This window comes from Hemiscyllium ocellatum, chromosome 5 (genome assembly GCF_020745735.1).
Source record: "Hemiscyllium ocellatum isolate sHemOce1 chromosome 5, sHemOce1.pat.X.cur, whole genome shotgun sequence".
Classification (NCBI taxonomy): Eukaryota; Metazoa; Chordata; class Chondrichthyes; order Orectolobiformes; family Hemiscylliidae; genus Hemiscyllium; species Hemiscyllium ocellatum.
In genome coordinates this window covers 125232347-125259281 of record NC_083405.1, presented here as the reverse complement: position 1 = coordinate 125259281, position 26935 = coordinate 125232347, and the positions used below count along the sequence as shown (strand labels likewise).

The window sequence follows — 26935 nt, the reverse complement described above, 5'->3', positions numbered from 1 at the left end:
GGACTTAGAGTGGGTTTTCCTCCCTGAACAACATCAGTGATAGTTCAAAATTACTGACACCACTTTTTTTTATAAACTAGGTTTTTTTTTTAAAAGGGAATTCAACTTCTCAAACTGCTATGGTAAAACTAGAATTTGCATTACTTCAACCTCTGAAACACTAGTCCAGTAATATAAAAATTTAATATTTTTGAAAAAATTGAAATTTCAGAAATTATATACATGTTTGCAGTGAATTTGTTTATCCAAGCTTTAGTGGAACATATTTCCTCAAATGATGTTGAACATTTAGTTTTTCTCTGTTGGTTCACTACAGTGCATTTTTGATATGTGCTTCTATCTGTTCCAACATAGCAAACACAATAATTAGATTTGTTTCTTTACTATCCCACAAGAGCCCACCTCTTCTTGCTCACATGCTGCTTCATGGTGAACGATCAGTATTCGGATATGTTCAGCAAAGGAAGGGAAGTGGTGAGAGGCTCCTATAATATATGCTAATGCAAAAAAAAACTTCATTTCTTATGCTACAACTGAAGTTAATGTTTGATATATTTAAATTTTTACCACTCATTATTGGATCAACTTCTGTCTCGTGCACGAAGACTGCTGACCAAATTGTTTAAATGCGTACTGATTCAAGATTGGGAAAACAAGTTATGGCTTGCAAACTAATTTTCCTTCATGGCATAGCCTCTCTAACTTTGCAAATTAAAAACAGATCAATTAAAGATATTCTGGATATTCAATCTCTTTCTTGTTTCACTATCACTGAAACATGAGCACCTCATGCTTTGTACTTAGAAGCATCCTCCGTTTCTCACGTTGTTTTAGATAATTTCTGAGCTTTGTTGTTTGAAAGAAAATCATCGAATGTCTTGGGTTCATTTGTGAATAGTCTTGTAACCATGGGAATGAACGACATTCTGAGGCACATGGCCTTCCCCTGTAACATACCATATGGAAGAAAAATGTAATTGTCTCACATGCCATGATATACAAGCAGTGTTAGAGCGCCTCATAGATTTTAAAAAAGACTTTAAATTACTCCAATTCCCAAGCTTCAGCACTGGTATCTACTGGCTTGTTTCAGCAGCCCTTATGATAGTCACTACAGTCAGACCATTCACCTGTGGAAGACCTCACAAATGAGCCTAATAATTACTTTTATAATTCTTAATAAATATGTACTAACAGCAGAGGAAGTTTTACTCAAGAGCATGATCAATTTCTGCCCTAACTGAGATCTAAGATTAACTTAATTTGTATCAAGGATCCAAACTGATTGTATATCTTGTCTCTGAGCCATTATCAGCTAATTTGATTCACATTTTATTTTTTTTCAACCTTCCGTAGCTGTTGCATGTTCAAAGGCATTAATTAGGTGACCAGGCAGGTGCATTTTATATTCTATTCATAGAGTCATAAGAGATGTACAGCACAGAAACAGACCCTTCAGTTCAACGTGTCCATGCCAACTGGATATCCTAAATTAATCTAGTCCCATTTGGCCCATATCCCTCTAAACCTTTCCTGTTGTACCCATCCAGATGCCTTGTAAATGTTGTATGGATGCAGTATTTTAAACTGGTTTAGGGCAAATATAAGTTATACATTAAGTTTATAATTTAACTAGTTAAATTACCTGATAAAACTACAGCTTACATCTGAATGACATTTTTAAACTTGAAATTCTGATTAATCAAACTCTGATAAAGACATCAGAGCAGGTGATGTGTTACAATTTAAGAATGGTGGACCTGGTGGACACCAGTGTGATTCTCAGCAAGCACATCAGCAATGTGTTTGTTTCAGGAGCCAGTCACATCCTTTGAGGAAGGAAGTACTGTAGTTTTGATTTAGTTAGCAAGTCATAAACGTAGAGCTGCAGAGAGGATTTTAAGTGGATGGTGCAAGGGAGGAGGTGGGGAGGAAGGTCCATTTTTTTCTAAATTCACTGATGGAACATGAGCATCACTGGCTAGGGCAGCATTTATCTCTAGTTGCTCTTGAGAGGCTGAGCTGCTTTCTTGAACTGTTGCTGTAGATAGCCACACAAAATACCTTTTAGGGAAGGAATTTCAGGATTTTGACATGGTGACATATTCCAAATCAGGATGGTTGAGTGGCTTGGAGGGAAACATGTTTGTGATGTTCCCATCTATCTGTGGCCCTATCTTTCCAGATGGACGTGGCTGTGGGTTTGGAATGTCCTGTCAAAGGTTCTTTAGCAAGTTTCTGCAACACATTTTGTTGTTAGTACACATTGCTGCTTTTGAGTGTCAGTAGTTGGGTGACTGAATGCTTGTAGATGTTGTGCCAGTCAAACATGCTGGTTTGTCCTGGATGGTGTCAACCTTCTGAATTGTTGGAGCTGCACCTATCCAGGCAGGTGAAGAGTATTCCGTTACACTCCTGACTTGTGCCTTGTCGACAGTAGACAGGCTTTGGGAAACAGGTGGTGAGTAATTGCCACTAAATTCCTAACTTCTGGCCTGCTCTCACAGCCTTGTATTTTCATGATGAGTCCAGATCAGTTCCTGGTCAATGGTAATCCACAGGATTATGATAGTGGGGAATTTAGTGATGATAACATCATTGAATTCAAGGTGTGGCGGTTAGATTATTTAAGATGATCATTGCTGGGCATTTATGTGGTTGTTATTGCTAGTTTGATTTATTGTTATCACATGTACCTAAGTACAGTGAAATGTTTTGTCTTGAGAGCAGTACAGGCAGATCATAGCAAACAAGGACATAAGATCATAGGGAGCTTAGACAGAGTGAGATATACAAGGTAATTGCTGCACAAGAGGTGAACTAAGCAAGATCAATATTAGCTTTGAAATTAGAGTTATCTTTGCCTCTTTTCAGCCGAAGTCTGGATATTGTCCTGATCATCTTGTATTTGAACCGACCACTTCAGTATCTGAGGAGTTGCGAATGGTGCTGAACATAGTACAATCATCAGTGAACAATTCTACTTCTGACTTTATGGAGGGAAGGTAATTTGAAGCAGCTGAAGATGGTTGGGCTGCGGACATGACTCTGAGCAACCCTCAGAGCTCTTGTGGCACAATGGTAGTGGCCCTGACTCCTGGCCACAAAGGCCTGGCTTCATGAAACACCTACTTCAAAGGTTTCTCGTGACATATCTGAACAGGTTAACTTTTTAAAAATCTGCTCTGAGGAGCCCCCTCCAGATATTATCCTGAGATGACTGACCTCCAACATCCACAACCAGCTTTCTATGTGCCAGCTATGACCCAAACACCGGAGCGTGTTCCCCAGATTCCTACTGATGCCAGTTTTGCTCGGCTGTGATGAGGTCAGTTGGTGAATGGCCCTGGTGGAACCCCAACTGCGCTGAATGACAGATGTGCTCAAGAAAAATGAATTCTCACCCTGGGTTAACACACAATGTGTTCTTTAGAAACAAAACTGCTCCTTGTGAAAGGCCGGCATAACATCTCCCGAGCTTGACTTTCCCTTTCCTTATATTCTTTTCTTTGTCACAATCTTTATCGGATCTAAAAGGACAATCCGCACTTAACCTACAAGAGAATGGAAATAAGATCTGTTTGGCAATCTTTGCATACATTCCATTTGTATTTATTATTTCTTTCATTGTCTCTCCCCTCTCTCTCCATGCGTGACTTTAAAGGATTTTAATATGCCTTGTTCAAGGTGCAGCTCAGTCAACAGCTGTTAGTAAGTGGGTGAAAGCTTTCCCAGGCATGTTACCACTTCATCTTCTGTTCCTTACTGGAAAACGCTCCTGGATTGTGACTTTGCGTTGCTCCTTGCGGTTAGGAACGTGTAACATAGGGGAACATAAAGGATTATGCTGCTTTACATAATCTGAACATGTAACAAATTTTATCAGATTTATTGATTTAACTGCACAACATGGAATCAGTACCAATTGTTCTCTAATGTAGTACCCATTATCACTATATTATCATTTTCTAGTAAATTATTTTATCAAGAGGAAAACAATTTTGATTTCAAATAATTTTTCTTTTGTAAATGATGGGTGTTAGGTGAGAGGATGGATGGGTGTGGGGTTGTGCAGAATATGTAAATTACTAATTGTACAGGATTTAGTTAAATCAGATATATTGAGCCAAACAACTCACATTGTAAAGGTTAGTACACCGACTGCCCAGATATCTGTCTCTGGAACAACTGGCTTCCCTTCAAGAATTTCTGGAGCTGAAAAAGGAAAACTTTAACTTGTAAACTGTAATATGACATAAGATATGTATATGTGAAAAATGCATTTAATAATCAATCAATCTTATAGCTATCCAAATTTGAATTGTCACTCATCCCCACTTGTTTAAAAAATGTGACAAAATTAGATCTGTGTCTTAAAGATATCATTTCCAGTTTTGAAACCAGTATTATAGGAAAAACTTAAGGATGTCAGAACTCTACATTCCATTTGAGAATGTCTTTTCCAAATACCATGTGCTCTCGAGAGGAAGAAAATGCACAGGAGTGCAAGAAGGTGCAACTTAGACCTATTTTTCTACCTTTAAAATCTATGTCCTTTTTGCCTGTCAAAACAGACTGTTGATTTGTTTTTTCGTCGCATATGGCCATTGCTCCAGAAATGAGCTGTTCTGGCTACTTCTGATAATAAAGTATACTTGCAAGACCATAAGACATTATGTTCCAGACTGAATTAGACATCATCTAATTAAATATAGGAGCAGATTTGTTGGGCCAAATTGCTTACTCCTGCTTCTATTTCTTATAATTGTAAATTAAGAAAATGGATGATGCAAAAATGTGATGATGAAACCTATTGATCATTGCTCAGGAAAGCAAATGAAAGAGTTTGGACTAAATGTGGACTGCAACTGAACTACAAATACACTGATACATCATTGTAACAACAGTAGATTCAACATCCATATATTACCAGTACTTTATGGAAACTGAACACTTTTCATGACTAAGCAGGTTGTTGCTATGAATAGCTGGAAATTAAATCCTTTCAGTTCTGCTGGATAGTTTTGGAACTCAACAGGTGTTAGCTGTGAATTTCTGGGCAGTAGTTATATCTCTGAACCAATTTTCCCTTTAGAGATGTCTATATAAAATCTAGAATGACACTCCAGTGGAATACTGATAGACATTAGCAAGTATTATTTTTCAGGCAAAAGATCTGGGGTAGATGTAAACACTATTTCAAAGAAGTCAGTTCTACCTCATGTGCTGGCCAACACCTATTTTTAAATAATATCAATATTAATTAAAATTACTGACCTTTTTTCTATTCATAAAATCATAGGAAATAGGTACAGGAATAGGCTGTTCGGCCCCTTAAGCTGGTCCATCATTCAATTGGATTGTGACTGATCCAACATTCCTCACATCCACTTTCCTGCCCTTTCTCCATAACCCTTTGATTCCCCAACTGATGAAGAATCTACCTTAACCTTAAATGTATACAACAACTCTGGCCCCGCAGCTCTCCATGGCAAGGAATTCCAAAGACTCGACTCTCTGAGGGAAGAAATTCTTCCTTATCTCATTCTCTAAAATGGCATCAAATCTTTGACACCACATCCTCTGGTCCTAGACTCTCCCATGAGGGGAAATATCCTCTCAGCATTTAGCCTGTCAAGCTCCTGAACAATTGTTTCAGTGTTTCAATGAGACCACTTCTCGTTCTTCTAAACTCTGGTGAACAACCTTTGCTTGTAAGACAATTCCTCCATACTGGTCATGGACTGCCTCTGATAAAATTATACCTCCTTAATAAAGGGACCAAAACTCCTAAGAGTACTCCAAATGTGGTCTCACCAGCACCTTGTACAGCTACAGTTAGACTTCCCTATTCTTATACTCCAACCCCCTTGAGATAAGGACCAACATTCCATTAGCCTTCCTGATTACCTGCTCTACTTATGTGACAGCTTTGTGTTTTGTGCACAGTTACCCTCAAATCTTTTTGTGTTGCAGATTTCTGGGTTTAAATGTCTTTGTTTTCCCTTCCAAAATGGGCAACTTTGCATTTCCCACCTTGTTGTTCAGTAGTCTCTTTGGGAATTTAGAATAGTGGGAATGTTTGTTAAGGAAATTGAATGTTCCTCCTGTAGAATGTGGGAGGTAAGGGTCACCACTTAGTTTCCCTGCTGACTTCCTCTGCGGGAAGTGCACCCAACTTCAACTCCTCGAAAATGCCTTAGGGAACTGGAGCTGGATGAACTTCGGATCATTCAGAGGCGGAGGGAGTTATTGAGAGGAGTTACATGGAGATAGTCACACATCAGGTGCAAGAAAAAGGCAGGTGGGTTACAGTCAGGGAACGGAAAGGGAACCGGCAGGTAGTGTAGGGAACCCCTGAGGCCATCTCCCTCAATAACAAGTATATCATTTGGATACTATTGGGGGGCCCTTCTTCCTGAAGAAGGGCTTATGCCCGAAATGTCGATTCTTCTGCTCCTTTGATGCTGCCTGACCTCTGCGCTTTTCTAGCAACACATTTTTTTAGCTCTGATCTCCAGCATCTGCAGTCCTCACTTTCTCCTACTATTGGGGGGACCGACTTATCAGGGGTAAGCCATGGTATACAAGTGGTTCCTGTTGCTCAGAAGGGAAGAGGGGAGATGAGCATTACTCATTGGGGACTCCATATTAGGGGGGAGAGATAGGAGGTTTCTGTGGAAACGAGACCGACTCATGGTTGGTGTGTTGCCTCCCAGGTACCAGGGTTTGTGATGTCTCAGACTGTGTTTTTGGGATCCTTGAGGGGGAGGGGGAGCATCCCCAAGTTGTGGTCCACATAGTCACCAACAGCATAGGTAGGAAGAGGGATGGGGATTTAAGGCACAAATTCTGGGAGCTAGGGTGGAAGCTTAGTGCTTGAACAAACAGTTGTTATCTCTGGTTTGTGGCCTGTGCCACGTGCTAGCGAGGTGAGGAATAGGGAGAGAGAGGAGTTGAACATGTGGCTATAGGGATGGTGCAGGATGGAGGGTTTTGGATTCCTGGATAATTGGAGATCATTCTGGGTAGGTGGGACCTCTATAAACAGGATGCTCTGTACCTGAATCAGAGGGGTGCCAATATCCTTAGGGGAGGGGGGGGTGATAGAATTTGCTAATGCTCTTCGGGAGGGTTTAAACTAATTCAGCAGGGGGATGGGAACCTAAATTGTAGATCCAGTGTCCAGGAGGCTGAGAGCATTTAAGTCAGAAATGAGGTTTCAAGGTTGCAAGAGTTCACTGGCAAGCAGGAAAGTGGTTTGAAGTGTGTCTAGTTCAACCCAGAAGCATTTGGAATAAGGTGTGTGAACTCAGCATGAGTTGGTACCTGGGACATTGATGTTGTGGCCATTTCGGAGACATGGATAGAACAGGGAACAGGAATGGTTGTTCAGGTTCCAGGATTTAGATATTTCAGCAAGAACAGATGGTAAAAAAGGGGGAGGTATGGCATTGTTAGTCAAGGACAGTATTACGATGGCAGAAAGGATGTTTGAGGACTCATCTACTGAGGTAGTATGGGCTGAGGTTAGAAACAGGAAAGGAGAAGTGACCCTGTTGGGAGTTTTCTATCAGGCTCCAAATAGTTCCAGAGATATAGAGGAAAGGATAGCAAAGACAATTCTAGATAGGAGCGAGAGCAACAGGGTAGTTCTTATGAGGGACTTTCACTTTCCAAATATTAACTGGAAATATTATAGTTTGAGTACTTTAAATGGGTCAGTTTTTGTCCAACCTGTGCAGGATGGTTTTCTGACACAGTATGATAACATGCCAACAAGGGTCAAGGCCACATTGGATTTGGTACTGGGTAATGAACCCAGCCAGGTGTTAGATTTAGAGGTAGGCGCATACATTGGTGATAGTGACCATAATTTGATTGTTTACTTTAGTGATGGGAAGGGATAGGTATGTATGAAAGGGCAAGAGTTATTGCTGGGGGAAAGACAATTATGATGCGATTAGGCAATATTTAGGATGCATGGAATTGGGAAGGATTCTGCAGGGAGTGGGCACACTTGAAATGTGGATCTTATTTAAGGAACAGCTACTGCATGTCCTTGACAAGCATGTACCTGTCAGGCAGGGACAAAGTGCTCGAGCGAGGGAGTGGTGGTTTACTAAAGAAGTAGAATATCTTGTCAAGAGGAAGAAGAAAGCTTGTGTTAGGATGAGATGTGAAAGCTCAGTTAGGGCACTTGAGAATTATAAGTTAGCCATGAAAGACCTAAAAAGAGAGCTAAGAAGAGCCAGGAAGGGACATGAAAAGTAGTCGGCAGATAGGATCAAGGAAAACGTTAAAGCTTTCTATAGGTATATTAGGAATAAGATAATGACTAGAAAAAGATTACACCATTAAGGATAGCAGTGGGAAGTTGTGAGTGGAGTCTGAGGAGATGGGGAAGTGCTAAATGAATATTTATCATCACACTGGAAAAAGATAATGTTGTTGAGGAGAATACTGAGATACAGGCTACTAGGATTGAGGTTCACAAGGAGGAGGTGTTAGCAATTCTGGAAAGTGTGAAAATAGATAGGTCCCCTGGGCTGGATGGAATTTATCTTAGGATTCTCTGGGAAGCCAGGGAGGAGATTGCAGAGCCTTTGGCTTTGATCTTTATATTGTCATTACCAACAGGAATACTGCCAGAAGACTGGAGGATAGAAAGTGGAGTAGAGACAACCCTGGTAACTAAAGACAAGTGAGCCTTACTTCGGTTGTGGGTAAAGTGTTGGAAAAGGTTATAAGAGAGAAGGTTTATAATCATCTAGAGAGGAATAAGTTGTTTAGGGATAGTCAACACGGTTTTTTGAAGGGTAGATTGTGCCTCACAAACCTTATTGAGATCTTTGAGATGGTGACCAAACAGGTGGATGAGGGTAAAGTGGCTGATGTGGTGTATATGGATTTCAGTAAGGCATTTGATAAGGTTTCCAAAGGTAGGCTATTGCACAAAATATGGAGGCATGGTGATTTAGCGGTTTGGATCAGAAATTGGCTATCTGAAAGAAGACAGAGGATGGTTGGTGGGAAATGTTCATCCTGGAGTTCATTTACTACTACAGTACCGCAAGGATCTGTTTTGGGGCCACTGCTATTTGTCATTTTTATGAATGATCTAGATGAGGACATAGAAGGATGAGTTAGTAAATTTGCGGATGACACTAAGGTCGGTGGAGTTGTGGATAGTGCCGAAGGATGTTGCAGGTTGCAGGTTACAGAGGGACATAGATAAGCTGCAGAGCTGGACTGAGAGGTAGCAAATGGAGTTTAATGCGGAAAAGTGTAAGGTGATTCACTTTGGAAGGAGTAACAGGAATAAAGAGTACTGGGTTAATGGTGGTGTAGATGAGCAGAGAGATCTTGATGTCCATATACATAGATCTCTGAAAGTTGCCACCCAGGTTGATAGGGATATGGTGTGTTAGCTTTTATTGGTAGAGGGATTGAGTTTCAGAACTACAACGTCATGCTGTCGCTGCACAAAACTCTGGTGCGGCCGCAGTTGGAATACTGCATACAGTTCTGGTCACTGCATTATAGGAAGGGTATGGAAGCATTGGAAAGGGTGCAGAGGACATTTACTAGGATGTTGGTATGGAGGGAAGGTCTTATGAGGAAAGACTGAGGGACTTGAGGCTTTTTCTGTTAGAGAGAAGAAGGTTGAGAAGTGCCTTAATTGAGACAGATAATCAGAGGGTTAGATAGGGTGGACAAGTGAGAGCCTTTTTCCTCGGATGGTGATGGCTAGCACAAGGGGACATAGCTTTAAATTGAGGAGTGATAGAAATAGGATAGATGTCAGAGGTAGTTTCTTTACTCAGAGTAGTAGGGGAGTGGAATGCACTGCCTACAACAGTTGTAGACTAGCCAACTTTAAGGGCATTTAAATGGTCATTGGATAAACATATGGATGAAAATGGAATAGTATAGGATAGATAGGTTTCAGATTGGTTCCACAGGTCAGTGAAACATTGAGGGCCAAAGGACTTGTACTGCGCCGTAATGTTCTACATTCTCTACTTTATTTGCAAACTTTTTGCCCACTTATTTAACTTCTCATTATTTCTCTGTAAATTATATTTGTCTCGCAACCTGCCTTTCCACCTATTTTTGTGTCATTTGCAAATTTGGCGACAATACATTCACTTCCTCCCTTCAAGTCATTCATAAATATATAATAGTTGTGCTCCCAGTATTGATCCCCGTGGAACCCCACTGGTCGTAGATCATTAACCTGAAAAAGAACCCCTTTTTCCACTTGTAATTTGCTGCCGGTAGCAAATTCTCTATCCATGCCAACATACTGCCTCCAACAAGGTGGACTCTTATCTTAATTTTTTGATTCTTATGACTTAACCTTTTATGAGGTACATTGCCGAACATGTTTTGGATTTCCAAATATAATACATCTGCTGGTTCCCCACTATCCACTCTGGTTGAGACTTCCTTGAAAAACTCTAATAAATTGTTGGACGTGATTTCCCTTTCACAAAACCATGCTGACTCTACTTGATTTGATCCTGATTTTGCATTTGTTCTATAGCTTCTGTAAAAATTAATTCTAATCCTTTTCCAAGAATAGATGTTCGGCTAATTTGTTTGTGGTCATGGAATGTTACTGTTCTCAAATTAGCTATTACATTGCCACATTTCGTTGTGAGGAGTCACTAACATGAAAAATGAGCTTAATTTCTTTCCATCTGCATGCTGCCTGACTCATTGAGTGTTTCCAGTTATTTTTTGTTTTTCTTTTGTTTTCTAGCATTGATAGTATTCTGCTTTTCAATTATTGACAACAATTTACAGGCTGTCATGGATGAATGAGATGCAATATGAATGCAAGCATTTCTTTTTAATTGACAAATAAAATAAAAGTAAGCCTCACCCATATTCTCCATGAAGTCTCTGCACTTTTCTACCAACACAGGATGGCCTGGTAGCAGCATCTCAGCACTGCTGAAATCCAGCAGCTTCAATACATTGTGCTGCACAATGATCAAGTTCTCTGATTTTAGATCAAGGTGGACAGTATGATTGAGGTGGAGATATTCAACAGCACTGAGTATCTGTGTGAGCAACTCCACCACATGGTGTTCAGTGTAAGAGGTCCTACAAAAAGAATGAAAAAAAAATCAGAATATCGTAATATTCACCTTTGATTATGTAGCCAATTTTCTTCAGTCATACCTTTCAAACTAAAAATGGATGAAGTTCTTCTGGTTTCATAACTACTACAAAGAAAATAATTGCAGGGATATAGGGTAAGTATAGGACTAATATTATACCTTACTGGGGTAGCACACTGGAAATCAAGCCCTGCCATTTCTGTAGTCACAAAACTTAAAGATTTTTTAAAAGGTACACATAATTCCTCAATTTACCTGTCAGGTAGACCCAGGTTGACATAAAACATGACTTAACAAGAATTACTATTTATCACAAATAAATAGATTCTAATTAAAAATAAATAACTATAAAGCATCAGCATATAACTCTATTAATTAAAGTTCTAATCCCTTTACACCCACTTCCTGCCACCCCAAACTAAACACTAGACAGTCACAAAAAAAATGGGTGATGGGACAAAGGAAATGACTAGGAGGACAGTTCAACGGTCTCGGTCCACAGGGTTTGTTTGAATCTAGAAGAATGAGAGGTGACATTATTGAACCATACATTCTTAGGTGATTTTACAGGGTAGACATCTAGCACTGGGGACATAATCTCAGGGTTAGAGGTGGCATATTTAAGGCAGAGATGAGGCAGAATTTCTTCTCTGAGGGTGAATCTGTGGAAATCTTCACCATATCAAGTATGAAGTTGTGTTTTAGTCAGTATGGGAATCAATGGTTACGGGAAAAAGATAGCATTGAGGATGACTAGGTCAGCCATGATTTCACTGAATAGGAGCAAACCCGATGGACTGAATGGCCTACTTCTGCACTTATGTCTTATTGTCTTTTGCTTTGCGAGGGCTTGTGGCCATTCAGCCTATCAGGTCTGCTCCTTGATGTTCCTTTTCCAAGATGTTTCATTTACTTGAATGAGAACAGAATGACTGATTTACACATGAAGTCTCTTAATGGTTTAGAGCTACAGTAATTGATGAGGAAAATAAACTAGCTTTCTTCAGGCTTGTTTTTTTTTTAAACTGCAGACAAAAGGCAGCTCCTTGTGTTTCTGAAGGTCCAATGGCTTCTGACCAAACATTCATATCCACAAAAATAAAACAAAGAACTTCAGATTCTGGAAATCTGAAACAAAAGCAGAAATTGCTGGAGAAACTCAGTAGGTCTGGCAGCATCTGCAGAGAAAAAAGCTTAGTTAATATTTCAAGTCCAGTGGCCCTTCTTCAGTTCTGAATTTCTCCAGTAGTTTCTGTTTTTGATTCATATAATTATTGGCTGGCAGAAGGTCTTTGTTTTGGTCTATGGGGATGGTGATTGGTTGTCAATCAGCTATTTGTTGCTAGCCAAATCTGCCTTCGTATATCACCCACTCCTCTGACTCCAGCTTGTCTGTAGTAACCTCCTCCACTACTTGAATAAAAAGCTGTTTATATAGCACTTACAATGAGTACAATAAAACAAAGAACTTTCCCTTCTAACACTATTTTGATTTAGTCCCCTCTCCCTCACTTGTGATGGTCTACATTGCTTTTAATGGACTTTGGATATAAATTTATTAATTGGAGACTACAGATGATTTACTGGTGATGGTAAATAGGTAAAAAAATTCCCATGGGAGATTCGGTGATGTGAAAAAAATCCAGCAAATAATAAAATAAATTGCAAGTGCTGGAGATCTGAATACATAAATAGAAATTGCTGGAGAATCTCAGCAGGTCTGGCAGATCTGTGGACAGAAAACAAAGTTAACATGTTGTGTCCAAAGACCCTTTTTCAGAACAGTGAATGTCTGGTAACTTACTTTTGGAATCACAGAATCCCTATAGTGCAGAAAAGAGGCCACTTGGCTCATTAAATCTTCACCAATCCTCTGAAGAACATTCCATCTAAGCCCAGCCCTTACTCTGTCCCCGCAACCTCGCATGGTTAATCCATCGAATCTGTACTTCTTTGGACAGTGTGAGGAAGCTGCAGTACCCACCACAAACCTACGCAGTCACAGACAATCATCCAAAGCTGGAATCAGACCCAGGTCCCTGATATTGTGAGGCAGCAATACTAACCACTGAGCCACCATGTAATGTAGTTCTGTGGATGTCTGGGTAGGTTTAATGCTTGGATAGTATTGACTTGCCATTGAAATAAACCCTCAAGTAGTTTCTGGATCAGCTTATTGTTTCCATAAACCCAGTGTTGATGTTTACAAGAGGCAGTGCCAAATTTCTCTAGAGCTGTGGAGAGCACAATACCCTTGATGGTTGTGTAGTTGTCATAAATTCAGTTAAAAGTCACACAACACCAGGTTATAGTCCAACAAGTTTATTTGGAAGTACAAGATTTTGGAGCGCTGCTCCTTTATCAGATAGCTAGTGGGGCAGGATCATAGGACACACAATTTATAATAAATGATCAAATTATCATTCGACTGATTTGATGTGTTGAACAAACCTAGATTGCCATTAAGTCTTTAATGACTTAGAATGGGGTTGCAGGTTTCAATTCACTTTTATGTAAATCCCAGATTTCATGTAAATTTCAAGTCAAATTCCCTTGATAACTTAAGGTTTTATTTAAAAAAAAGATAACATCTCAGCTCATAGACTGCAGTAAGGTTCAGTACCCATAAGGATGGCCTCAGCCAGGATCTTGGGTTCATGTCACACTACAGGCGACCCCACTACACTACAAATACACATACACACATACTCTTACACACACACACACGCAGACCCTCCTTCATACACACACCCTCTCAGATACACAACCACCACCCCCGCACCCCCCCCCGACACTCACGCTCTCACAGGTATATACTTGGTCACATTCGAGCACACACGCACACACACACACGCAAGTCAATGGGGTGAATTTGTATTTGCAGATTTACATTTGTAGATACATTCTATTTTTTTCAAAAAGCACACGATCTGTAGGCAGTCAGTCCATACGACATTTTATAAATTCCAACTTTGGAAATAGAAATGGTCTGACTCAAGGTTGGAATACAGACAGACTCTAACCTCACACCTTTAATTCATTGTCTGAGCTGATATGTCACCTTTTTTATATAAAACCTTAATTTATTTTGGGAATTGGACTTGAAAGAAGTTCTGGGATTTACACATTAATGAATCGAAACCTATAATCCCATTATAAGCGATTAAAGACTTAATAGCAATCTAGGTTTGTTCAAAACATTGCATCAGTTGTATGACACGTTTTTATAAAATCTGTGTCCTATGATCCTGCCCCATTTGCTATCTGACGAAGAAGCAGTGCTCTGAAAGCAGTGCTTCCAAATACCTATAACCTGCCAGTGTGTGATTTTAAACTTTTTCCACCCCACTCCAACACCGGCACCTCCACATCATGTCAGCAAGTCTCCTTTATTGCTATGCAAAGGTGACTCTAAAGTTTGTCTGAGAGAGATCCCATTATGAACTCCTTTTTGAGTTTTGAGACATTGGCATGTTTCTTCTGAAATTTCACATCAAGAGGACATGTAGGGGACTGGCTTTGAAATAAGATCGTAGTCACTCCAGCAGTCAGTGCCACACTCAGCATTTGTTACATGCACATCCTACATGTCCCTTTCCCTGGTGATTACATAGTTGGTTAAATGCCAATACATAGAATGCAGGTTCACCCAAGATGCCTTGTTATAATTAGGGATGCAGAAAACTGGGGTAATCATTAAGCATATTACTTAGCACACATCTTCAGCTACAGCAGATTATTGCTATTACTACTCCCGATCGGAACCCTGCTTTTTTCCTGATGAGCCCTTCCACAGTTGGTGATCTGTAGCAATGCTTGAAGGTTTTGCCAATGATGGAAAGAAGTAAGATGCCTCTGTGATTGCTGCAGGATTGGCAAGCTCCTGTTTAAATTTTAAATTCTCACAATAACAGATTTAGAACATTCACCTGCACCAGCTTTGTCAGGGCACAAACTGGTAGAAATATGTCACATGACAGTTTCCCCATTTGCTCAGTAGCATGACATATTCACCCATTGGTGGTGTCTAATCAACAATTAACTTGACCTACTTTGACACAATCCTCGTAATCAAGGAGTGGAGCTCATCATTGATTGTACTGATTTTGTCAGGGTTAGTTGCTGTAGGGGTATACAACTTGGTGGAAGTTGCTTGCTTGTGGCCATGCAGGGGAATTTTAATACCATCAGACAGCTGTCATCTTGGGAAAGAAGTCAAGTCAATTTATTGATTTATGACAGCAAAGTCTACACTGGCATTGCAGCATTTCTCTTGTCGTGGGCCCTCAAAAAGAACTTGCATAGATTTTCTCAGCTGATCCTCCACAGACTGATTGACATCTCCGATGGTGATCTGGCAGTAGTACCAAGCCACCTCTCTACCAACTAATGCAGTTCTTTGCTCAGTTCTGTCAGTAGTCACATTGTTCAAGGGAATGTGCATGTTTCATGCAGCAATGTTGAATGGTGTCACTTCAGTTTTGTTTTTGAGGTTAAATCTCATTGATAAGACCCTTGCTGGCCAGGAAGGTGAGAGGACAATGTTTAGAGCAGCCTTTTTAGCTCTTTGATTATACTAGATGATGAGTGATGTGGCGGATATAGAACTAGGAGACACAATTTTAGAATAAAGAATAAACCAACTAGGACCAAGATAAGCAGCAACTTCTTCATTTAGAAAGTGGTGAATGTTTGGAATTCTCTACCAAATGGACAATGGAGGCTCAATTGTTAAGTATCAGTAGATTTAAAAAAAAACAAGTGATACGGGGATGGTGAAGGAAAATGTATTTGAAGTAGAAGATCAGCCATAGCCTAACTAATTGGCAGAGTGGGCTCAATGGGCTGAATCAGCTAGTTCTGTTTAGTTCTGTCCCTAAACTGTCTAATGGCAGAGCCCCAGGAGTATATGCAAACCTTAATTGAGATCTACAGAGGTGAAAGTCAATGCCTAGTCCAGAAATGTCAAGAACGGAATGGGGACCTCAATGTCATGTTTGTTGACCAATGTCTTTGACAAAGTGATTAGTGTCAATCTTCAATGAAGCACTTGAATCTGGGGTGCACTCACATGGTCAAATGAAACACCACAAGATCACTTTGAATGACTCAATTAAGAGTTTTGATATCAACTTTGAATGTTTGGAGAAGCTCACTCGGAATGCTGCACCTGGCATACCCAAATCAAACGTGGTACAGTCTGTCTCATTCAAAAGGCAAAGCATGTCAGAACAGGGGAGAAAATGGAACGAGAGCAAATCCTGCAATTCAGCCAAAACTCAATCAATTGTGGAATTCTTTCCAGTTTGTTGCAGAACCTTCCGGGCACACACATCCTGAGCAAGAATCTACAAACCCAGTAGGATCCTACTATATGCCTCAAATAATGAACATAGTCACCTTTGCTTTGAAGGATGAATTAAATCCAGGTAACAGTATTTTCACAGCATAAAAACAGAAGCAGTTCAGGCCAGTATAGTCAGGAGCAGAATAAAGTTGTTTATACTTTGACAGGGGGAAACAGAACTGTTCCATCTTTACCTTTCAGCCAAATGGTGATATAGCTCTTTTCCTTCACAGAGTTCTTGGATCAAAACTAAGTATTTAGGTGTGATGTAGGCACCATGAAGCTGAACAATGTTGTTGTGATGGAGCTTCTTTAGAGTTTCATATTCCTTCAGGACAAAGGGCTTGTTTTGCTTCTTGTAAGGAGTAATTTTAGCTGCAAATGACTTTCCTGAGGAGTTCTCCGTACATTTCTTTATGATGCTGAAGCGTCCTCTTATTAAAAAAAAATGCATCAAATTAAAATATACAATAATCTATCTAAAACAATTTATCTAAAATAAACTAAATCTAGCAATAGCCAAAATACTCATCAGTGAGATCATCACCATGCTCCCAGTCTATCCTAACACCACCACCTTTTTAACTGTCAACTGTTCAAAAGACAAGTGTTTAGTCAGAAAATTATCTTGCTAGGTCATTTTGTTTTTAAAGAGAATGTCTCCCCAATCTCTATTTTTAGTTTTACTATATAGCTGGTCCTTTTATTAAGTATGTATGGGGTAATTTATTGCAGGCAATGGGATCTCATCTCCCAGCAGGTGCTAGTGAAAGAACTGCCTTTAGAGAAGGCCCACTATATTAAATGGCCATAAGCAGCCCTTCCCTTGGATCAAGGACCCCAGAAGATGGACACCTCACTCACCCCTATCAGGGGCTGCCAGATTGGACAGCAGTAACAATCACTGGCAGTGCACCTGTCAGAGGGCCAGACGCAGCAGGGCCCTGGCCAGAGGGTTGTGAAGGCAGAATTTGGATCACAGAGGGAGGGGTGGTGACGAGGAAGAGATCAGGTTGGCAGGGGGGAGAAGCGGAAACTGATGGTAGTGGTGGCTTTTGGAATTAAGTAGGGGAGTGGGTCTCAATAACTTCCTGCCTTCCCGATATCAGCGTCCTTCAATCAGGCAGAGTATCTTTGTAACAGGAAGGCCCTCTTGCTTCCATACAACCTCAGATGCCTGCAATGGAGGCATGAAGAGGCCCTTAACTGTGCATTCATTGTTTGAGGGCCTCAATTTACATCAAAGTGGGAAGATCATCCACATATACTGCCATCCTCCTGATTGATTAAATATCTTCACCAACTACAACCCTGCCTCAGGGCTGGGTTTAAATTGCAGCCAGGGACACACTACTTTGAACCATTACAGTTCATAATTAAAGTTTGAATCAATAGAAGTTTGGGAACTGGTAGGACAAGTGATGTTTGGGTAGTTGATCAATCATTCTTGATTGAATGACAGAGTAGCCTTCTGTTAACTTGTTGCATATCTTAGATCACATTCCTGGCTTTAGTGTGCTATCCAAAATACAACTCATCTTCTTTGGCTGTACACTCCAGCATACAAACTACACCAGTCCATGTTTGATCCTCTTTACGCATATTCCAGATGTGTAATCTTTTATGTAATTCATTCTGGCCTATGTATCATGCTCTGGACTAAGGGGAGATAGTGTCTGAATGGTATTGTCATTGGAATTGTGATTCAGAGATCCAAGACAATGTTCTGGGGTCAACTGCTCTGCCTTGGTGTAGTTTGAATCTAAATGTATAAACGATCTGAATTGAAAGCTAGCCTCAGTAAAAGTGCCATTACACTACTGTTGTAAAAATTCACTTTGTTCACTGATGTCTTTTAGGAAAGGAAATTAGTTATCTCTATTCAGTTTGATTTATATATGTGGTTCTAGGCCCACAGCACTGTTATTGAGTGTTAACACCCCTCTGGAATTGCTGAGCAATCCACTCGGTTCAAGGGCAATTAGGAATGAACAACAAATGCTGACCTAATCAGCCATTTCAACATCCCGCGAAAGGGTAAACATAAAACAAACTCTGCGTATATGAATTATCCTGTAAACATTGCAAACAAATTTGTTGATGTTAACCTCACAGTAATATTAAGGATAGCTCTTGTACCTGTTTATCTCTGTGAAAAATGTGTATGTCTCATGCACTGGTGCTGGCTTTTCTCCATGTACACTATGTGACTGTACTTCTAAAAAGAAAGAAAAGGCAAGGAAATTAATAAAAGTATATTTCAGAAAATAAGTAAACGAAAGTCATGTTTTTGACTGGGAATGTAAACAAAAAACTTGAACCTGTCCAACAGCCGCCTTTCAGAAAATCTACTTTTAATTTTGTTTCTTTATTTGCAATCCTTGAGTGCACTGTATTTAGTCTTTTAATCACTGCAGTTTGCATGATCAACTGTAGCCTACGTGGACCAACAAGATGCCTTCAGCTTCTGCTGGTGTCAGTAGCTATTCAGTAGATATAAGTGCCAAGTTATAATTCTTCCTACCTTGCCTACATTATTTTAGTCTTGCACTAAGGAACAATCATAACAATTATAAATGTAAAAAGAAGATTCTTTGGATAAACCTCAGCTAGCCATCCAGAGGAAATACCTCCATTTCTGCATTTGACATCAGTTACATTTCTCAGAAATTTATTCTACCCTTTCTCTAAAGAATAACTTCCTGTGTCAATCCTAAATTTATCCTTCCCTGGTTTGAATCCAAGCTAGTGGTAGAGATAGGATAGCAGAAATTCCAGATGGGGTAGGGAGTTAGGAACCTCAATTAACTGAATGATTGGTTTGTGATGCAGAATGATGCTGTCAGCATGGGTCAATTCTGGCACCATTTCCAGATCACCATAAAAGTCCTACATTTTTTACCTTACCCTTTGGCTGAGGTAAGGTTAAACTCACCACCAGCCATTTTTCTAATGGTATGCTGGGATCATGGCTTTACTCTTAGGGAGTGAGGAAATGCATCACTTACTGAATCTGTTGAACTAAAGAAAGTAGTCTGTAGAAATATTCAAAAAACAGTTAACAAAGTATAGTCCTATAGAAAGTGAGCCTGGAAAATAAGAAGATGGCAGATGAAGTGAATAGGTATTTCGGATCAGTCTTCACTGATCTATACAAGTAATATTCCATAAGCAGCCACAAATCAGGAAAAGGGAGGGAGGAATTCAGGAAAATTACAATCTCTAGAAAACGTACATTGAGTAACCTGTTGAAGCTATGATGGCCCAAGTCCTAATCGACAGGAAACAGAAAACTACAGAGCAATTAGCTTACTTTCTGTCATAGGGAAAATGTTTTAAAGAAGTTATAACAGAGCATTTAAATAAATTTTAGGCAATCAGCAAAGTCAAAACGATTTTGTAAAAAGGAAATCATGTTTGACCAATCCACTGGAGTTCATTGAGGTAGTAACATGTGTCGTGGATTAAGAATGACCAGTGGAAGTATTGTACTTAAGATTTCCAGAAAACATTTGATAAGGTGCTTCATCAAATATTACAGAGAATAAAAGCTCATATTGTAGGAGTACCGTATTGGTATGAACAGAAGATCGGCAGAGAGAAGGCATACATGTCCTTTTTCAGGTTGGCAAGATGTAATGAGTGGTGATTAGTGCTGGGATTTTGGCTGGAAGATGTAGTTGTTAAATTTGTTAAACAAAGATCATTATTATTCCTGATGAAGGGCTTATGCTCGAAACGTCGAATTCTCTATTCCTGAGATGCTGCCTGGCCTGCTGTGCTTTGACCAGCAACACATTTGCAGCTGTGATCTCCAGCATCTGCAGACCTCATTTTTTACACAAAGATAAGTATGAAAGCCAATCATGATGAGGACATAAGAAGGGTACAAAAAGATATAGATAGCTTAAGTGAATAGGTAAAATTCTGGCAAATGGAATACAATGTGGGAATGTGTGAAACTGTCCACTTTGGCAATATTAATATTAAAATAATATTACTTCCAATATAGGGACTGGAAGCAGTTTGGAGAAGATTTACGAGATTAAAAACTGTAATGGGCCGGTTTTCTTTGGAGGAGTTTAGAAGAGCAACATGTGATTTGATTAAAACATAATGATCTTAAGGCAGCTTGACAGATTGGTTGTGGATGAGATATTCTTTCTTTTGACAGAATCAAGATCAATGGTCCCTGTTTAGAAATGGATGCTCATTTAAAAGGGAGATAAGGCAAATGATTTTTTTGTGAGGGCTCTGAGTCTTTGGAAAGGTGATGAAAGCAAACCCCTTGAACATTTTTACGTCTTGTTAAGCAAAAGGTGAAAGGTTGTCATGAACCAGCATGTGGACTTGAGATTACAATGCTACCATATCTGTTTGCAACGTTTGCCGCTCCACAGAAAACATCCCCAGTTTATCCAATCATTCCTCATGGACCAGACCCTCCAGCCCAGCAACATCCTGGTAAATCTTCTCTGCAGTCTTTCCAGTGCAATCACATTCTTCGTATAATGTGGTAACCAAAACAATACACAGTACTGAAACTGTAGCCTAATCAGCATTTTATACAGTTCCAGCATAACCTCCTTGCCCTTGAATTCTGTGCCTTGGTTACAAAAGACAAGACTCCCACATGTCTTCTTAACCATCTTACCTAACTGCCCTCCTACCTTCAGGGATCTATGGATATTCAGATCAAGGTCCTGCCAATCTTCAGTACTTTCCATGGTGGTACCACTCAGAGGGTGATGCCCTGATGAATGGTCCTGATCTGAAAGGTCAACTCTCCTGCTCCTCTGACGCAGCTTGACCTGCTTTATTTCCAGCTCCATGCTTTATCAACTCTGATTTTCTGGCATCCAGAATATAATTCTGTGCCTTGTGAACCCTCCTCAAGAGCCTTACCTCACATTTCTCCAGGTTCTACCCCATTTGCCACTGCTCTGTTTGGCTGACCAGTCATAGAGTCATAGAGATGTACAGCATGGAAACAGACCCTTGGTCCAACTCATCCATGCCGACCAGATATCCTAAATTAATGTAGTCCCATTTGCCAGCATTTGGCCCATACCTTCTAAACCCTTCCTATTCAAATATCCATCCAGATGTCTTTTAAATGTTGTAATTGTACCTCCATAATTTCTTTTGCAGCTCAGTTCAGACATGCATAATTCTCTCTATGAAAATGTTACCCCTCTTAAATCTTTCTCCTCTCACCCTAAATCTATGCCCTCTGGTATTGGACTCACCCATCCCAGGAAAAAAAAACCTTGGCTATTCACCCTACTTTTCCTCTCATGATTTTATAAACCTTTATAAGGTCACCCCTCAGCCTTCGACACTCCAAGAAAAACAGCCCCAACCTATTCAGCCTCTCCCTATAGCTCAAACCCTCCAAACCTGGCAACATACTTGTAAATCGTTTCTGACCCCTTTCAAGTTTCACAACATCCTTCCTATAACAGAGAGACCAGAATTGCATGCATATTCCAAATGTGGCTTCATCAACGTCCTGTACAGTCACAAAATGACTTCGCAATATCTATGCTCAAAGCACTGACCAATCAAGGCAAGCCTTCTTCACTATTCTATCCTTCTGCGACTCCACTTTCAGGAACTATGAACCTGCACTCCAAAGTCTCTTTGTTCAGCAACACTCCCCAAGACCTTATCATTAAGTATATAAGTCCTGCCCTGATTTGCCATTCCAAAATGCAGCACCTCAGATTTATCTAAATTAAACTCCATCTGCCATTTCACTGCCCATTGGTCCATCTGATCAAGATAATGTTGTAATCTGAGGTAACCCTCTTCGCTGTCCATTACACCTCCAATTTTGATCATCTGCAAACTTACTAACCATGCCTCCTATGTTCACATCCAAATCATTTAAATACATGATCAAAACAGTGGCACACCACTGATCACAGACCTCCAGTCTGAAAAACAACCCACAGCACTATCCTCGGTCTTCTATTGTCGAGCCACCTCTGTATTCAAATGGCTAGGTCTTCCTGCACTCCATGTGACCTCACCTTGCTAACCAGTCTACTATGAGGAACCTTGTCAAATGCCTTACTGAAGTCCATATAGATTACGTCCACCACTCTGGCCTCATCAATCCTCTTTCTTCAAAAAACTCAATCAAGGTAGTGAGATACAATTTCCCACGCACAAAGCCATGCTGACTATCCCTAATCAGTTCTTGCTGTTTCAAATACACGTACATCCTGTCCCTCAGGATACCCTCCAACAACTTGCCCACAACTGATGTCAGGCTCACTGACCTATAGTTCCCTGGCTTGTGCTTACTACATTTGTTAAATAGTGGCACCACGTTAGCCAACCTCTAGTCTTCTGGCACCTCACCAATGGCTATCGATGAGACAAATATCTCAGCAAGGAACTCAGCAATCACTTCTCTAGCTTCAGACAGAGTTCTAGGATACACCTGATCAGGTCCTGGGATTTATCCACCTTTGTGCGTTTTAAGACATTCAGTACCTCCTCCTCTAGCGTAGAGACATTTTTCAAGGTGCAACTATTTATTTCACCATGTTCTCCATCTTCCATATACTTATCAACAGTAAACACTGATGCAAAAATATTCATTTAGGATCTCCCTCATCTCCTGCAGTTCCACACACACAGGTGCCCCTGCTGATCTTTAAGAGGCCCTATTCTCTCCATACTTACCCATCTGTCCTAAATGTATTTGCAGAGTCTCTTTGAATTCTCCTTAACCCTATTTGCCAAAGCTATCTCATGTCATTTTTTTGCCCTCCTGATTTCCCTCTTAAGTATACTCCTACTGCCTTTAAGGGGATTCACTGAATCCCTGCTGTCTATACCTGACTGTCTATATATGTTTCCTTCTTATTCTTGACCAAAACCTCAATTTCTCTAGTCATCCAGCATTCCCTATACCTATCAGCCTTGCCCTTCACCCTAACAGGAACATACTGTTTCTGGACTCGCTATCTCATTTTGAAGGCTTTCCATTTTCCAGCCATCCCTTTACCTGTGAACATCCACCCCCAAGCAATCTTTGAAAGTTCTAACCTCACAATATCAAAATTGGCCTTTGTCCAATTTAGAGCTTTAACCTTTAGATCTTGTCCATCCTTTTATATCACTATTTTGAAACTAATATAATTATGGTCACTGGTTCCAAAATGCTCCCCCACTGACACCTCAGTCATCTGCCCTACGTTTTTTTCCCAACAGTAGGTCAAGTGTTGCACCTTCTCTTGTAGTACATCCACATACTGAATCAGAAAATTTTCTTGTACACAATTAAAAAGTTCTTCTCCATCCAACCTCTTAACAGTCAGTGGAGTCACAGTCTATGTTTGGAAAATTAAAAGCTCCCACCATAATCACCCTGTTATTCTTACAGACATGTGAGATCTCCTTACAATTTGGTTTTCAATTTTCTGCTGACTATTGGGGGTCTATAGTACAATCCCAATAAAGTAATCATCCCTTACTTATTTCTCAGTTCCACCCAAATAACTTGCCTGGACATATTCCCAGGAATATCTTCCCTAAGTACAGCTGTAATGTTACCCCTAATCAAAAATGCCACTCTCTCTCCTCTTTTGGCCCCCTTTCTATTCTTCTTAAGCATCTATACTCTGGAACATTAAGCTGCCAGTTCTGTCCACCCCTGAGCCATGTCTCTTTAATTGCTGTGATATACCAGTCCAATGTTTCCAACCATACTCTGAGTTCATCTGCCTTACCTGTTAGATGTCTTGCATTAAAATAAATGTAGCTGAATTTATCAGTCCTACCTTATTCTCTGCCTTGTTCTTGCCTCCCCTGTTTGTTTGACTTGCTCCTTTTCCCAATCATGCAAGTCTCAGATGATTGCTTTGCTCAATATCTCCCTGGGTCCCCCCTGCTATTTATGGCTATTCTCCTTTCTATTTATCACCCTACTAACTTTTGTGTCATCCATAAACTTTCTCATCATAGCCCTACATTTAAGTCCAAGCTATTAATATTTCAAATTATTTTAAAATCATGTTGCACAGTCACTACTGCTATATAGGAAATACCCAGGTGTCAAATTGTGCATTAGCTCCCACAATGACAAATTGTTTGAGGGATTAATATTGGTCAGCATATGAGGGATAACTTCCCTGGTCATCTTTGAAATAGTACCTTGAGATATTTTATATTCACCCATGAACACTGATGCATCCTTTAACAACTCATCCGAAAAGTGGCACCCCAAATAGTGGAGTAGTACATTGCAATGTCAGCCTCAATTCTTTGGGGTCACGTTTTAAAATAGAACTTAAAATAAGAGAACTCTGATGCAGGAGCAACAATGCTCTCTACTAAGCTACACCTGACACTTAGGGGCACATATGAAATGCAAATACCAGCTACAAATTCTACATAATTCTATGACATTGGGTTATCTTTTAGGTAAAGTCAAATAGTATAATGGGTTTATAATGGGTTCTTACAGATCAGCAATGTCATAAGCTTACCTGTCTTCCCAATGATAACTTCAGAAGATGGTTGACTAAACTGTCCTTTACCAGCTTTGTTGACATATGCTATTCTATATGAATATGTTTCTCCTTTACACAGATCACTGGCATAAAAGCAGGATTCAGAAAGGTTGGATGCAACATTTGTCCAGTCTTCACCTGAAAAAGAATGCATTAATTAGACCAAGAAACATTACAAGATGCTAAGGTGCCTTAATGCAGTTCAAGAGAAAAGCAGGGATGTTACTAGAGTGATGCGATTGAGGAATATACAAAAAAGGATTAGACTAAATGGGACTGATCGAACAAAAATGGACGGATTGTTGTGCCTGATGATGTTTTCAGGTTAGAGACCCAGAAAGAATTATAGCACAAAAGAGATCATATCACATGGTAGAAAAAATATCTTCCACTGTAATTTCATGTCTGGAACTAGGGACATTATTTAAAAATAAGATGTCTTCCATTTGAGATAGACTGTACAATCTTTTCTCTAAGGGTCATGAGTCAATGGAATTCTCTGCTGAGATTGGTGGAGGCAGGGTCATTAAATATTTTGAAGGCAGATGCAGATAGATTCTTGACTGACATGGGAATCAAAGAGTATTGGGGCAGGAAGGAAAGTGCAATTGAAGATTCTCATGCTGATTAGACAAGGTTTGATCAGCGATAGGCAGTCTGGCTTTGTCAGAGGCAGGTTACACCCAACAAATCTGGTGGAAGTTTGCAAGATGGTGACCAAGTGTAGGTAAGAGTAAGGCAGTTGAAGTATTTTAAATGGATTTTGGCAAGCTTTAGCCAAGGTCCGACATGGGAGACTGAAAGAAAAGCATAGGATCTAGGTTAGTTTGGTACATTGGATCCAACATTGGCTTAGTAGTAGGAGGCAAAGGATGGTGGTAGAAGACTGTTTCTGTGACTGGAGCCTGGTGCGCAATGGCACACAACAGAGATCAGTGCTGGGTTTCTTACTGTTTGTGGTATTCGTAAATTATGTAGATGAGAATGTTTGGGCGGGGGTGGTGATGATAATTAAGTTTACAGATGACGCAAAGATTGGCAGGGTGGTTGACAGTGAGGAGGAAAATGTTAGGTTACAGGAAAATATAGATGGGCAAGTCGGATGGGTAGATCAGTGCCAGATGGAATTTAACCCTGATAGATGTGAGGTGATGCATTTTGCAAGAAGGAATAAGGTGAGGGAGTACTCAGTGAATGGCAGGGCACTAGGAACCTCAAAGGAAGAACAGGATTTTGGGGTGCTTGTCAACAGATCTCTAAAGATGGAAGGACACAGTAATAGGGCAATTAAGAAAGCATACAGGACGCTAACCTCTATCAGTCATGGCATTGATTATCAGAGCAGGGAAGTCATTTTGCAACTGAACAGAATTCTAGTAGGCTACAGCTGGAGTGCTGTGTGCAGTTTTGGTCAGTGCACTATACAAAGAATTTTACTGTACTAGAGGGGATGCAAAGGAAGTTGACCAGAATGTACCTGGGATGGAGCATTTCAGCAATGAAGGAAGGCTGGATAAGCTCGCCTTATTTTCTTTGGAGCAGAGAAAGCCAAGGGGAGCCCTGGTAGAGGTGTGTAAGATTATGAGGGGCATGGACAGGGTGAATGGAAAGCAGCTGTTCCCCTTAGTTGAAGGGTCAGTAACAAGGAAGCATAATTTTCAAGTGACTGTGAAGAGGTTTAGAGGGGATTTCAGGAAAAGATTTTTTTACTCAGAGGCAGTGGGTGTCTGGCAAACACAGGGAGGGTACTTGAGAATAGGGAACCTCACAATCTTTAATGTAAAAATAGTATGTGAATGAGCAATTGAAATGTTGTAACATTTAAGGTTATGGGCCTAGTGTGGGAAAGTGGGACTAGTGTAGGTAGTGGAGCATTTTTGGCAATACAAACATGATGGGCTAAAAGGCCTCTTCTGTACGATATGATT

At 40.2% G+C, this 26935-nt stretch overlaps 1 protein-coding gene across 1 annotated transcript in view; it reads right to left on the bottom strand.

Annotated features, from left to right (window-relative positions):
* Positions 1-143: 143 nt before the first annotated feature.
* The window catches only part of obscnb (obscurin, cytoskeletal calmodulin and titin-interacting RhoGEF b), an 821414-nt gene continuing 794622 nt past the window's right edge, over positions 144-26935 (bottom strand). Inside the window, exons 118-124 of the mRNA XM_060825732.1 lie at positions 24984-25145; positions 18619-18697; positions 16674-16913; positions 10892-11115; positions 4140-4215; positions 3405-3554; positions 144-946 (exon numbers count right to left, since the gene is read on the bottom strand). Of these exons, the coding sequence (XP_060681715.1) occupies positions 769-946; positions 3405-3554; positions 4140-4215; positions 10892-11115; positions 16674-16913; positions 18619-18697; positions 24984-25145 (1109 nt within the window). The 3' untranslated portion in view covers positions 144-768. The remainder of the gene's footprint in view (positions 947-3404; positions 3555-4139; positions 4216-10891; positions 11116-16673; positions 16914-18618; positions 18698-24983; positions 25146-26935) is intronic.